General features: G+C 50.7%; 2 protein-coding genes across 2 annotated transcripts in view; one reads left to right on the top strand and one right to left on the bottom strand.

Annotated features, from left to right (window-relative positions):
* Positions 1-712: 712 nt before the first annotated feature.
* Positions 713-3,501, top strand: LOC6591535 (zinc transporter ZIP1). The gene is made up of 2 exons (XM_002017283.2): positions 713-2,376; positions 3,149-3,501. The coding sequence occupies exons 1-2, from the start codon at positions 1,131-1,133 to the stop codon at positions 3,415-3,417; spliced, it is 1,515 nt and encodes a 504-aa protein (XP_002017319.2). The 5' UTR covers positions 713-1,130; the 3' UTR covers positions 3,418-3,501.
* Positions 3,502-6,163: 2,662 nt separating this feature from the next.
* Positions 6,164-14,822, bottom strand: part of LOC6591534 (extracellular sulfatase SULF-1 homolog) — a 29,602-nt gene continuing 20,943 nt past the window's right edge. Inside the window, exons 4-11 of the mRNA XM_002017282.2 lie at positions 9,647-10,552; positions 9,255-9,581; positions 8,497-9,181; positions 7,504-8,438; positions 7,127-7,437; positions 6,859-7,059; positions 6,683-6,785; positions 6,164-6,627 (exon numbers count right to left, since the gene is read on the bottom strand). Of these exons, the coding sequence (XP_002017318.2) occupies positions 6,477-6,627; positions 6,683-6,785; positions 6,859-7,059; positions 7,127-7,437; positions 7,504-8,438; positions 8,497-9,181; positions 9,255-9,581; positions 9,647-10,464 (3,531 nt within the window). The 5' untranslated portion in view covers positions 10,465-10,552 and the 3' untranslated portion in view covers positions 6,164-6,476. The remainder of the gene's footprint in view (positions 6,628-6,682; positions 6,786-6,858; positions 7,060-7,126; positions 7,438-7,503; positions 8,439-8,496; positions 9,182-9,254; positions 9,582-9,646; positions 10,553-14,822) is intronic.

Here is a 14,822-nt window from a genome sequence, read left to right as displayed (position 1 = left end):
TGGGGGGTATCACATTCCTGATTATAAGCTGTGTACAATAATGACGATTACAGTTACTTCGCGCAACTGCTTGCTAGTTGACACATTAATTACAAGAAATTTACAAGTTGAACATAATTACCGTTAGAGTTACACGAGCTCACGCCATAGCCGGGACAGCCACCGCAAAGCTTTCATTTCCGGCGCAAAGCTGCTGTGAGTAGCAGTTGTAATTGTTGCCGGTTGGCTTTAAGTAAAAGTCGCGTTCAGCTCAGGTGATCCTAAATCTTGGCTAAGGTCAGGCGCCTTTTAATGCTAGCCAAAGTGAACGGATGCAATTACTCAATGGGGCCGCGGGCGCAGGCGCGGGCGCAAGCTTAAGCTCCATCTGGCCTTTGTGCATTGTGCCAATCGGCAATGAGTCAGTGTGTGTGTGTGTGTGGATGTGTGTTTTATGCTGAGCCCAAGACAATTATTATTATTACGGAGAAACAACAGCAACATTCAACGGGTGAACGTTCGAGATGGAGTGGGTAGAGATCGGAAGAAAGAGCGCCAGCAGTGAGAGCTTTAAGAGTGTTGTATTAACTGTTTAACCTGCTGCTCACGTCTGCTGAGAGAGATATAGAGAGAGAGAGGCGCGCAAGAAAGCTTCAAATAAACTACCAAAACTTGACTCCTCAACCCAATCCAATCCAACAAAACAGTCGTCGCCGAGACTGCTTGCAGCGTTAAACACCACACCACACCTGTGCGACTCGAAGAAAAGCAGTCCAACCAGCCAATAAACCCCCTTTAAAGCAGTTTATTCAAATGCTGTGAAGGAAAAGTTTCCCATTAACACGAAAAGTGAACACGAAAAAGTCAGTACTGCTGAAGCGGCATGCAATTGAAGAAGTTTAAATCAGAGTCGAAGTGTAAACAACTAAATGGTAAACCACAACCCAACCCAACATTGACATTCCGAGCACAGAACCGCCACCACATGCTGCTGGGCACATTTTAGCCAAGAGAATTGAACGTCTAGAAGAGACCAGTCTGGACAAGAGCAGAGAGACGAGGGCAGAGCGTAGTGGGCTGCAGAGAGCGGAAAAGCCAAACAAAACGAAATATCCCAAACAAAACGAGGCAATACAAAAGAAGCCGCGAAAATGAATCAAACGCAAGTGAATAATTTTCTGAAATGCTTCCTGCAAATTGATGGCAGCAACAGCCACTGGACGGCGCGTCACGACGAGGATGGGGAGGCTGATCACGATCACGAGCACGAGCACGACGAGGAGCACGATCACGAGCACGACGATGACACGAGTGGAGTGCTCATAGCCAAGGTGACCGCGATGGTGGTGCTGTGCTTTGCCAGCACCATCTGCGGATCCATACCCTTCCTGCTCAATCGCTGCTACCGCTGGACGGAGAACCAGACGAATGCCCGATCGGCGATAGTGGTCAAGTGCCTCCTGTACTTTGGCGGAGGAGTCCTGCTGGCCACCACCTTCCTTCACCTGTTGCCAGAAGTCCAGGAGGTGGTGGAGGAACTTCAGGAGTGCGGCGTCATCGGGGAGCTCACCTTCCCGCTGGCGGAGCTTCTCATGTGCTGCGGCTTCTTCCTGATGTACTTCATCGAGGAGGCCATGCACACGTATGTGGACAGGCACCAGCAGGATCCTGCCGGAGCGGCCTTCGAGCGGGGACACAGCATCCGCAACAGCCATCTGCTCAAGGCAAATGAGCCCAGTGCTCCGCCAGCAAATGGAGGCAGCAATGCGACATCCGAGATGGGAACCCTCTCCGTGCAGAATCTTCTGCAGAACGATCTCGAGCAGCAGAAGTTTGGGGCCAAACAGCAGCAGGCCCTCCCCCATGACAGCCACATGCACCACCATGGCCACAGCCATGGCCACGGGCACGGACACAGCCACCTGCCTGTCGTAATGGACGATGCCTCCTCGGCGGACATGCTGACATCCTCCCTGCGCGGACTCTTCATCGTCTCCGCCTTGTCCCTTCACGAACTCTTCGAGGGCATGGCCATTGGCCTGGAGAGCTCCGCCAGCTCCGTGTGGTTCATGTTCGGAGCCGTGTCCGCCCACAAACTGGTGCTGGCCTTCTGTGTGGGCGTGGAGCTGATTGTGGCCCGCACTCGCTTCACCCTCGCCATCCTGTACGTGCTGACATTCGCCGTTGTCAGTCCCCTGGGCATTGGCATTGGTATCTTGATCAGCAATGGCCAGGGGACGGGTCCCAATCTGGCGTCGGCCATTCTGCAGGGTTTTGCCTGCGGCACCCTCATCTATGTGGTGTTCTTCGAGATCCTGTCGAAGAACCGGTCCGGACTGCGCGCCTACCTGGCCCTATTTGTGGGCTTCCTCGTCATGTTCGGCCTCCAGCAGATCAGTGAGTATCTCCACTTCACTATAGAAGTAGAACGAACCATCTCTCCCTCCCATTTAATTCCATCCCGTGATCGAGTGGTAATTAGTCGGCGCGCCATCAGATGTCAAACGCAATTCTTCAACCGGAATCGATTCGGCCGATTAGGGAACAGGTTCTACACAGCTCTGCCCCAAGATTTATCCGCCGCTGCGTGGTTGACCTTGTAAGAGACCTTGCTGCGGTTTATTTTGCATATCGTACACACGTCTCTGTTTGTCTGTGTACCTTGCAAACAGGTGGATCAAAAAATCCCGGCCCAGCCATGAAGTCATCTCTGTTATCCAATCGACGGGGGTTGCCCATGAAAAAAGTACCCGAGGAGCGATCAAAACCACAGCAATAACGACAGCCCAGCCCTCCGTCCATCGGATGAGATGAGCCATAGATATATTTACACGTACAATTTGATGGCACCAGTCTGTGAGATTCACTCCAACTGGAACAAGTTTCCTATAAGTTGGATACGTAAACAGTATTACTCTAGATAAGGGCGGGGGCCCGATGAAGGGGCCCATAAATCATCTTCTGAAGGGTAATTGTTTATGGATAGGCCTGCAATTTGCTTTGTACCCGTCGCAATAGAGCTACTACTTCCGAAACTGAATGGAATATCGGTTTTCTAATCGGTTTTATATCAGGCTAGAAATTGGGTGCCCCAGATTAGAGTCGACACACTTTTGAGATTGGTCAGTTCGTGATAACTAACCGCAATCCCTGCCCTCCCTTTTTCCAGGCGCCAGTGGAGGACACGGCCACAGCCATAGCCACAGCAGCTGCTCGGCCAGCACAGATGATCACCAAGAGACTGAGACCAGGTCGGGCTCGGGAGGTCACTCACATGACCACGAGCACGACCATGATCACGCCCACGCCCACCTGCCCCCACATCACAACCATGCCGAGGAGCTGGCCGCTGTCCACAATTACGAGCAGCAGCTGCAGGTCCTGCGGCAGGTGACCCAAAAACTTCTTGAAGGAGCACACCCCAAGAAGGACGTTTAGGGCATAAGCTGCATAGCAGTATGTTTATATATTTATAATTTTTGTATATTTATGTAGAAAATAAAGAGTACATAAGTAAAAATATTTCCGAGTATATACATATCTTTGAATTTTCATTAGAGGTACATTAGTCCGATTCTGATCAGATTTCTGATACACGTCGAGAACTTTCGTCGGATCTGTGGGCACCTTTTGAAAGAAAACTTTGATTTGTTTGAGTGGAATTTGCTAAACAAACAGCAAGGTTTGTCACACAAACCCGACGTCTCGTACGACCTATAATATCATTCCTATTCAATATAGACATTTCAAATTATTAGTCCCAATTTGACATTAATTAGCACAATGGTGTAAACTTTATGACGCGTTCTTTGGACTGAGACTTTTTCTAAATTGCGAGTATAACACATGAAAGTTTTTCCTACCGAGACTCGTGCATTTATTTGTATGGCTGTAATTTATACGATCTTGGTGGGTACAAGTTTTACAATTTTCAGGTGGATATCTTCAAAGGCAAATTACAAAAATAAACTAACTTGTGAGAAATTATATATGTACAATCAGGCCCGTAATGACTTCTTCTGATCATGGGAAACATTTCAAAATTCTAATACGGCCCATAAAATGTGTAGTAAACTTGAAAGTTATTTTTGCTCTGTGAATTTCAACAGAACGCCTGGATTATGGCCCAGTACGTGCCCAGACAAGGCACAAAGTTCCCCTCATCAAGATCGAGATCGAACCGACCGAAGCCAGGCCCCGCTCGGAGCAAGGTAGCAAAGCAGCAAAGCAGCAAAACAGCAAAACAGAATTCTAAGCATTGTGAAATTTCAGCACGATATCTCTCGACTGAAGTGTGCAAATCGTAAAGTGGCCTGGACAGGGCAGGGCAGGGCAGGGCTAATGAACGAGGCCTTGTTGCCAGGCCTCTGCGCTCTGCATCATGTGATCGGGTGGCATTTTGTCGCATAGACCACAATAAATCCGAGTACAATTTCAAGCTGATAACTTTGTTGCTTGCGTACAATTTTAACACGATATCTCCACAAAATGGTAGACTGGTTTCGACTTCGCTCTGCTCAGCGCTTGGCTCTCTCGCTGCCACTATCTCTCTTTGTGTTGTTTTGTTTCGGTGACGATAAGTGTACACCGCCTATGCCCCAAAACTGGCTGTCAGCCTCAGCGGCAGCACCTGGCCCGCCCAACCCGCAGCGCCGCCCCGCCGATTGCAGCGGAAATTAGCGCGTCAAGTGTCAAGTGTGAATTGTCAGGCAGGCGGTAACAATATTTGACAGCGACTGAAAACATCTCCGCAACTTAATTAGCGGTGCGGCCCGATCTTATTTACATCTGATGATGTTCGCTCGAGTCTCCGTCTCCGTCACCGTTCCCTCATGCGGTGCTTTTCCTAACGGCATCGCGTTGAATCTCTTATTCTTATCAGAACAGAGGGTCTTTCCCAGTTTCTCTTGCTCTTTCCAGTTGTTGGTATCATTAACATTATGGCTATCTTTCAGAGCTGCACACACCTTAAAATGTTGCAAAACCATATAAGTAGCCCAAAAGCTGTACAGCAAGCGGAACACCTAATCTCTGATACGAGTATACTTGGCAGATTACGCCATTATCCACTTGAACCTCTTCCTCCCAAGTGCTCGAACTAAATCAACTCGGAGAGTGTGTTCCAAGTTCTATGCATAAAGACACCGCACACAAACGCAAAATCTGATCAAAGATATGCGCAATCTGCAATGTGAAGCTATATATAATCTTGATCAGTGGCAACCTACCTACTCAGTACCGGGGTCGCACGTACCCACCGTCCCAGCCCCGAGTAATGCTCGGTAATCCGCTGATGATACAAGTCCTGATGATGGACGAGAACTTCTTCCTGAAAACCCTGGAACCCATGAGCTGCAAAAACTACGAAAAACCTGGCAAAAAACCGTTGATCATCGCGCTTTCTCTACTTTTCAAATTAATTTTACACGTATGCCCAAAAGTAGGCTACGAATCTAAAGCGATTTAAATTACAGCATACTTTCAGGCTGCGTTCATGCGCCGATCGATTTTCAGGATTCACCCGAACGCAAAGCCACGTTCACAAGCAAAAGCTTCGGGTTCCATACAGATTGGCGAAGGACCTTATTTCCAGTGTCCTGACTCCCAGGCTACATTTACCGTGGTTAACAGCAGGAAGGTGTAGTAATAAATAAAAAAATGTCCGTTAAATGTTTATAATTTGCAACTTTATTTGTTTTTACTTTGTTTCGTTATCAAGTTGAATTTGAATATGCATGTACGTGTGTTTAAAGTTAATTTTATGACATTATTAACGTGGCAGATACAATATTCTGTATGTTTGTTCGTAGGCGAAGCGCGGCGGCAGCTGCAAAAACGCCTTTCGAGGCTCTGTGGAGGGGCGGGGGTCTTAACACCTAGAACGTAACTAGTCGGGCATAAATATGGTTTTAGTTCTCTAATACACGGTGGCAACAAATTGTTATACTTGCATAGCGTTTCGTTCCTTTAGCAAGGATGGCCAATAAATACAGATTGATTTGGATTCGTTCGCTACAGTTAATCGATTTCTTTGCTAGGTTTTACTCAACTAATTTAACTTGTAACCAATTTCGCTAAATAATTTATTTAGTATAGTTCGTATGCGTATTCGATAACTGTTAGCGGTTCCGTCTAAATTTATATACAAATTAAGGGGCCTAAGAGCTAATTAAAAGTCGTAAACTGTAGGGCACTGTACGAGTACAGTACAGAGTAAATATTGCAAGACGAATGCAGTCGTAGGACCACAAACAGTTCTGGTTAAACGAGACTAAACGTAAGTAGATGGATTAAAAAAAAAAACACAGTCTTATTTATGTATGAAGAAATCCAATGTGGGGGCTAACCAAAGAGGGGCTGGGTAGGAGGAGGAGGTGGCAGGTGGCAGGTGGCAGGTGGCAAGTGGCAAGCAAGGTACGCATAGGATATGTGTATTCACTGGGGAGACTCTAACTCCAACTTTCCATCCCCATCTCCAACTGCGTCTACATCTCTGTCTAGGCCGCTGCTGCGGTCACAGCCTGCGTGGGCAGTAATCGGGTGGACTGCTGTGTGGACTGCTGCTGCTGTGGCTGCTGCTGCTGCTGCTGCTGCTGCTGCTGCTTCCAGGGGCGCCTCTTCATATGCGTCTGCTGCGAGCCAGTCCATCTGAAGAACGAATGTTAGTTCCAGGAATCACTCCAGTTGACAGAGACTCGCTCACCTGTGGTATTTGGATAGCTTGCGACGCTTGAAGGGCGGCAGCCCGTCCATGTCCAGTCGACTGCCCACAAAACCAAAGTTGCCCACACTGCCCGACAGAGGAGCTGCATTGTGAATGGTTTTAGGAACAGGAAATGGTTAACATTTGTAAGCTGAAATCAAGAAACTGCTGCTTACAGTGTTTGCGTTTGTTGTTGCGCTGAACTTGATTGATGACTGCGGGCAAATGTGGAGCAGAGCCAGACTCCAGGTGCGCTTGATGTCTGCGTACGCTGCAGTTGCGTCCGCGGCAGCCCTTTAGCTGCTCCAGGGCATCATGCATGTGGGCTCTGTCGGCGGCCGTCAGGCTGGCAGCACGATTCGTGGTCTCAAAGCGATCTAAAGGGAGTCGGACAGGAGTCCATGATTAGCTTCAGGAGGTATTCCAGAGGACACTCCGACGTACCTATGGTCAGGTTGTAGAAGGTAATCAGGCCCGTGGTGAACTCGCAGTAGAGATAGTTGTGGGTGGCATTGATGGTCCTCAGGCAGGAGTACGTGTTGTTGTTGGCATTCATGCAGAAACAGAAGGGGCTGTCGTTCCACAAGGGAGCCGTGCGCCAGTGCTGGTTGTCGTGCGAGAAGCAGTTCATCTTCTCGGACAGGCACTCCTTCTCCAGGCGGGCCTTCTTGATGCGCTTGCGCTCCTTCTTCCGCTGACGCTCCTCTTTAAGCTTTCGACGCGCCTCCCGGGCCATTTCCTTCGAGTCCGCATAGCTGAAGGGGATTGAGATTGCAGGAGATTAGTTATGTGAGCTAGTTCTAAGGCAAACTCTGGCTTACTTCTCTCCCGCATCTGGCTCGCAGTAGCATTCGGCGCGCGAGGCATAGCGCGGCGTCTGGGGCTGCTGCTGTTCCACGGAGTCAAAGACGGCGGCACTGCCAAAGCCACGGAAGATCTCCTTTTGTCCCACACCATTGGCATTGGTCCGGGGCGTGCTGCTCACTCCCGTAAAGTAGCTCATGTTGAACTCAGGCCCGGCTCCAGTCTCGCCCAAAAGATTGGCCTCGTTGCGCCTGCGGCTCTCGTTGCGTCGGCCAGCGGCCAGGGCCTGCTTGTTGCTCTCCCTCAGCTGTTTCTTCATCTCCTTCAGTCTGCCGATCTTGTCCTTCAGCAGCTTGATCAGCATATCGATCTGGTTGCGTGAGGTGCGCCACGTCTTCTCGTCATCGTAGATCACATCCGAGCAGTTAACCTTGCCCGTGTTCGCATCCACAAAGCAGCGGTGGCCAACACGGCCCCCAGTCTTGGGGAACTTTCCGCCACGCACAAAGGAACTGGCACTGGAGTTTCCGTTCGGACTGTGCAGGTCGTGCTCGTTGAACTTGTGCTCCAGGGTTTCCAGGGTGGTCTGTATCTGCTGGATGACCTGGGCAATCGTTTCGTTCGAGCTGGCGCTGGCATTGGCGCTGGCGGCCACCTCCCGCTTGCTGCGATGGCTGGGCTCAGCCTCTGTCTCTGCCACTGCCAGCAGATCGATTTTCTGGTGCAGATCCAGCAGTTCCTCCATTTCGTAGGGCATTTCCGTGTGGTAGACGACCGCCCGCTTGTTCCTGCGCTTGCCCTGGCCATGGTTCGTGCGTTTGTTCAGGCGGTGGCCGCCGTTGGCGGACGGTGCTCGGATCTTGGTGTACACCAGCCCGTCCGAGGTGAAGCAGGCACAATTGCGCTGGTACTGCTTTCGGGGCATGGCCGCCAACTGGTGCTCCAGCTGGAGCTGAGTAGGAGCAACGAATGAACTTCATATTTAGGAATCTGTTCGGCAATGTACTTACGTGGAACTTGCACTTGTGCTTCCGCCAGCGTCCATCCTCGTTGACGCACTTCCACTTCTGTCCGGGCAGGCAGTTCTTTAGCAGCGCCGGATCGGAGCACTCCGAGTTGAGACGCATCATTTTGGTTATGTACGGGGCCACTGGCAGATTGTTGTCCTGCTGCTGGAGTAGCTCTTGCTCCTCCAGCTCGTCGTCTTCTTCCTCGGCAGCGGCATCCTCCAGATCCTCGTCCTCCAAGGCAGCCGCTGAACTGTCCATGGCTCCATCTCCATCCAGGTCATCCTCTTCGACATCCGTGTCCTCCTCGAAGTCATCCTGCTGCTGCTGCTGCTGCTGCTGCTGCTGCTGCAGGGTGGTGCTGGAGCTCATTAGCGTTGCAGCAGTACTGCCGGGTGTGGTTCCTGTGCCGCCGCCCAGAAAGTCCTCGAGCAGCGAGCTGTTAGCCAGCTTCATGCTGCGGCGCTCGGCCTGGAGCCGTGCCCGCGACTCGGCAATCTGATCGGCCGTCTCCCGGCGCCCAGAGCTCTCGATCAGGAAGCTGTCGGGCCAGTTGTCCCGCACAGCGCGGTTCCTGCTGAGCAGCAGGGGCAGGATGCTGCGTCCATCCATGTGCTGGGGCGTCGGCACTCCCCCCATGTCCAGGAAAGTGGGAGCCAGATCCACATTCAACACGATCTCATTGACCCTGCCAGAGAATATCAGAAATCAGTGTCATTAGCGGAAAGATCTCTCAGGAGGTTCTGCCGTCAAGCACTTACACCTTGGAGGCCTGTATGCCCGGGCCACGGATGAGGAACGGCACTCGCACGTCGAACTCGAAGGGAAAGCTCTTGCCCTTGATCAGGCCAAACTGTCCCAGATGGTAGCCATGGTCCGAGGTGTACACAATGTACGTGTTGTCCAGCTCTCCGAGATCCCGCAGCTCGTTGTACACCCGCTCGACGGCCACATCCACGCTCTGGAGCGTCTGCAGGCGCTTGGTCATCAGGAGATTGGTGAAACGCTTGTGCACGGGCTGCATGGGATCGGTGACCCTGAGGATCCACTGCTTGTCCGGATTCGGTGCGTGATCGTACGAGGGAGTGCTGCGAGAACCCACACAGTACGTCAGAGTTGGAAATGTCAGGGGGAGAAGGATCTGGGTACTCACTGATGGGTGGTCACATTGAAGAACAGATGACTGTACTGCGGTGCCGAGTCCTCCGGGCCATGCGGCGCTGGGAAGCTCATCGTGAGCAGGACGGGCTTTCTCTGGTTCTGCTGCTTCGAGGAGCGCAGGAATGCAATCGAGTCGTTGGCTATCAGATCCGGGTAGTAGTCCTTGGCGTAGTCGAAGCCGTGCTTGATCTTCTGCCCGTTCAGGTTGATGCTGTAGTTGTAGTACTTGGAGTTCATGATCAGCCCGCCCCACTCGCGCCACCCCGGGGGTATGTACGAGCCGTTGTACTTGTTCAGATACTTGCCAAAGTACCCGGTGCGGTAGCCGGCGTTCGACAGATACGTGGCGTAGGAGCGGGTCTCGTGCGTGGCCTGCCACTGGGGACTCGAGCAGTTGTCGTTGTTGGTGAACACCATGTGGTTGTGCACGTACATGCCCGTCAGCAGCGACGACCGTGCCGGACAGCACATGGGCGTGGTTGTGTAGGCGTGCCGGAACTCGGCCCCCCCGTCCCTCAGGAGGCGCAGGGTGCGCGGCATAAAGTTCAGCGATCCCAGCTCCACATCCTGGTCGTCGGTGAGGATCAGTATGATATTCGGTCGTCGTTCGCGCGGTCCGTTTGAGTCGCGGGAGAAACGCTTTCCCGAACGGCTGCGATGGTGCTGCTGCTGATGCTGTCGGTGATGCGATGCCGATGGCGATGGCTCGCCGGAAGGCGACTGCTCTTTGCTGAGGACATGGAGCACAAAAAGGAAGAGTATCAGGCAGCCAAGGGCCAGGTGCTTGCTGCAGTGCCCCATCATCATCATTGTAGTATTGGCGAGGAAGGACCGCGCGTCTAAAGACGCGCTCAAACCGCGCAGCAGTCGCCTGCAGAGTGTCTCATGGTTTTCTGACCTGGAAAAGGAGATTTCAGCTTAGTTGATTTTTGTTTCGTCTTGACTGTATTCAGAGATGTTTTAATTGAGATTTTGGCCAGAAACCATCTCAGGGGATCCCGAATCCGATTCCAGTTGCAGCTGCTTTGAATTTGGGGCTTCTCTTTTGCAGCTGCTGCTTGCCTCTGCGAAATTTCATGCACCAGTTGACCTCGACGGTGCCTCGACTCGAGTGCCCTTGCCACCAAATATTTGCCAAGATTGTTTGCCCCAAAGCGTGGCAGGGCAGAGGCAGAGGCAGAGACAGTGTCAGAGGCAGAGGCAGAGAGAAGCAAAAGGGAGAGGGAACCGAAAAATCAGAACAGAGCGATGCACATTTTGTCCACTTATCAGAAAATGTCGGCGACGCGACTGTCAACGGCTGTGCCTGCACACCCACACCCACAACCAAGTGTATTTTCGTCCTTGCTGAAATTTATGTGCCACTTGCCGTTAAGTGAAAACTGCATTCGCTGGATGGCTGTGCCACAGTCATTCCCTTGTCCCTTGTCCCTTATCCCTCATCCTGTGGCGTGGCCAAATCCACGTACATTTTCTTGTGCAGTTTTATGCTCACTTGGCATTGAGCCGGAACTCGACTGGCAGCCATCGTCCCACCGCCACACTCGAGCAACCTGCATTTCATTGAGTGGAAGTTGGAGGCTATAAAAAGTGCTCGGAGTGGGGTCGCCTCAAGTGTGATTTATGTGGTCGCAGTGTCCCGTTTTGTTGCATTGTAATTGCCAGAAATGGTAGCGTATACTTCCAGCAAGTTCCCACTTAAACAGAGTCTTAAAGGCCCATCAGGAGGCGACCTTCTACTTCTACTTCTACCATGAGGGCACTCAACCATTTGACATGGCCTTGGCGTGGTCAGCGACTCGTCGTCACGCAATGGAGAATCATCTGAAACACACATTAGATACATCTTGAAATCTTGAAAGCTTCCTAAAAACTTTGACTTCGAGTAGATAATTCTCTCTTTTGGAATGCTCTTTGATCTTCGCTTAACAATTGACTCTTTGCCGCTCTCTGTGCTTCTCCAAAGACATTACCTCCGTAATTGACTCTTCAGACCACTCTCTGAAGACTTCATCTAAGCGAATATCTCTTAAATCTGAATCTGAACGAAGCCCAACCCAAAAAAAAACCCAGTTTCGAAGGCAGTTGTGTTGCATAATCGCACACAAAAAAAATGCTTCCTCGGAAGACTTTTTGGGTGTGGAGTCCAAAAGACAAGCAAAAATAAGCCAAGAGAAAAAACAAAGAGACGAGGCAGGTTGCAGGTTGCAAGTTGCAAACAGAAATAGCTGGTAGTTGAAGATGCCACCAACATCCGGCGGCGGTGGATGGATGGCAGCCACTTGAACGTGGCACAATGGCTGAGTGGGAGTCCCAGGCTCTGTTTTGCCAGGCATTTTATTTATTTCTGCTCAATTATGTTGCAGTTTCTGCCACCGATTGCCGTCGAATCGAATCAATCAGAACTGAACGGCAGACAGAGAAAGAAAGCTGAAGTGGCAGAAAGCAGCTGGAAACAGCCGCCTGCCACCCCAGCCCCTCCAGCCACTTGACAGACGAAACTTCCTTATTTCCCCAAGGCTGTTCCCTGTTCCCTGCAGTCCAGCGAAACCCGGCGACTGGGAACGAGTTTGGGCCCAGCATGACCCAACCGTCCATGGACCTAAAAGGGAAACAAACATGTTTCTTGGCAAACAAAACCAAACAAAAACCACAGCCGAAAGGGGCTCTGGAACTGGCTCTCTCCTTTTTTGTGTGTGCGGCATCTTCCTGTCGCCTGCTGACAGACGTCACGCATGCGCAGACTGGCCAGAAAGAGCAGGGGAGACCTGGCCTGGACCTGGCCTGGACCTGGACCTGGCTTGGACCTGGACCTGGACCACAGGGAACGTGTTCTCGGCCTGGCAACAAACAGAACACAAAACTTGTCCCCTGCCAAAAGCAAAAACCACACAGCTGAAGAGAGGGGGAGAGAGCATCGGTTGGAGGAGTACGAACGCCAACACGATTTCCTGATTCATTCATGAATTTCATGACTTTTGTTTTGTGTCCTTCTGCTGCGATCCCCCATGCCCCATGCCCCATGCCCCATGCCCCAGGCCCCCACACCACCATTCCTCATTCCCGATCTACGGACTGAAAAATCGTGCCTGTTGCTAGGCGATCGTAAAATTTTATTACAGCAACATTTACTTGAAGGATGCGATGCTTCTTGGTCTCCTTCTTTTTCTTTTGTAAGGGCTCCAAAGCTGCATTTCTTGCTTTGTTTTCTCCCTTTCGGTATTTTTATGGGTCTGCCTTTTGGTCAGGGGCGTCCCTTTGTGGGGGTTCCTTCCTTCCAGGAACCCTAAGAGTCTCATCTGTGAGTCACAGAACCAGAGTTCTGTCGAGTCTGCAATTCGTTCGCAATAAACCAAATGCTGCCATCGAGTGACAAACAAAATGCATGTAAAATAATGCGATTCGCAGACAAAATGATTGCACAACAGGAGGGGGAAGGGGACCAGCAGCAGGGCCGACAGACAGATAGATCAGATAGAGCTGGGAGCTGGCCAGAGGGGCATTCAATTAAAAGTAAATACAGATTTCAATTAGCTCAGAGTCGAAGTCCACTCGAAGTCCATGCTCCTGGTCTCCACTTTCCACTTTCTGCCTGAATTGCAGATTTATGAATATGCAAATAGACTGGAGTCGACTAATCTGACAGCGTCCCGAGACAGAGATGATAAATTCCGCCTTATCGCATCGGATTGCCAGGAACTCGAAGCTGTCTGGAGAAGGGGACTCGCGATTCGCGATTCGCGACTCATTAGCGTGGATGTCAACGACTCAAGTGGGTAAATAGGAGGAGCAGCAGCAGGCAGTCGGTGGAGTCGGAGCAAGCAATCTTCCAGACGTCACTGGGTCTGCAAATGTGGAGCAGTTTCTGCGTAGGCTGCAATCCGTGGCGTAGCCCCTGCCAGTCCAAGTCCAACTTTGCGCTTAATTATGCAATTAACAAGGCAGGCGACTGCGACTGGGACTGCGACTGCGACTGGCAGGGGATTGGGTTTGACATGTGACCAGTTGATGGCTTTGCCAAGTCAATTTAACGCTTAACTAACTATTTAAAAGCTAACTCATGCGCGGACCGCAGTGTGACATGGGCCAGGGGCAGAGGCAGGGGCAGGGGCAGGGCAATGCAACACCCACTCCCACTAGCACTCCCACACACACGAACACATAAAGTCCATGCAACATCTTCGTTACTTGCGGCTGGCGGCTTTTTCAGTTCGATTTATGCATATTTAATGGTACCCCCAAGCCCCAAACCCGAGAACTCGGGCCCCGAAACATGTGGCAAATGTCACTTAAGTGGGTTGGACAGGCCCCACGCGGCTGAGGGCCAGGAGAGGAGAGTCGTGTCGAGTCGAGCCCCTACTTTGTGGCAGAGCCAATTTGCGTTTTGCTCACTCAACTTGCCTCAGCCGAGTGAAACCTGTACATGTTGTGACAGTTCTGTAATGGACTTGAAATATTTAAGTCGTTCCCTTTTGGCCCAACACTCGAGAAAGTTTAGTTTTCAGACCCCTGAGGGGAAGGGGGGCGGGGCACGGGCTGTGTGCACGACAAATTGGGTGGAATATCATTAAAAAATGTTTCTATTTTCCCGCCAGTCGTTAGTCCATTGGCCAAGCTCATAAAACGCCGCCTGCCCTCCCCCTAAAAGCAACTGTCAAACCAATTAAATTCATTCAAACACCAGAAGGAAAATTATGAAAAATGTACAAAAATATAACAGATGGATATGTTTTTTTTAAAGAAATATAAAAGTCAAGGCAGGCAGAGAGGCGAGAGAGGCCATGGGAAGTGTGAGACACGCGCTGAAGATCGAGAAAAATTATAGAAGGCTACCCGAATACCCTTCGCTTTGCAGATCAGTCGATCGAGGCAACAGAGAGTGCCAGAGAGTGCGACCGAGAATGCAAAAACAAAATACATACAGCGTTGGTTGTTTCTCTTTTGATCTTGTTGTTGCAGTGCCCCAAATTCAAAATACATTCCATTTGGAATACATTTTGCATTTCTTATGAATAAAGCACAAGAAAATGGAGCATTCTTGCATTTGTACTTTCTAAAAGAAGGGAAAGGAAAAGAAAAGCTTCAAATAAAGGGCAAATATAACCTATATAGAAACAGATAGCTAAAACCCTTAGGGGATCATAATACCCCCTTGAAAGTGTATCAGG

Source organism: Drosophila persimilis, unplaced genomic scaffold (genome assembly GCF_003286085.1).
Source record: "Drosophila persimilis strain 14011-0111.01,24,50 unplaced genomic scaffold, DperRS2 tig00000000-arrow-pilon, whole genome shotgun sequence".
In the NCBI taxonomy this organism is placed as follows: Eukaryota; Metazoa; Arthropoda; class Insecta; order Diptera; family Drosophilidae; genus Drosophila; species Drosophila persimilis.
Note: the sequence above shows the minus strand (reverse complement) of the source record. Positions and strands in the feature narration are given on the sequence as shown.

Coding starts and splice junctions, on each gene's coding strand:
- LOC6591535 (XM_002017283.2), top strand. CDS start 1,131: ATGAATCAAACGCAAGTGAATAATTTTCTGAAATGCTTCCTGCAAATT. Junction 2,377..3,148: donor GTTCGGCCTCCAGCAGATCA/GTGAGTATCTCC, acceptor CCCTTTTTCCAG/GCGCCAGTGGAGGACACGGC.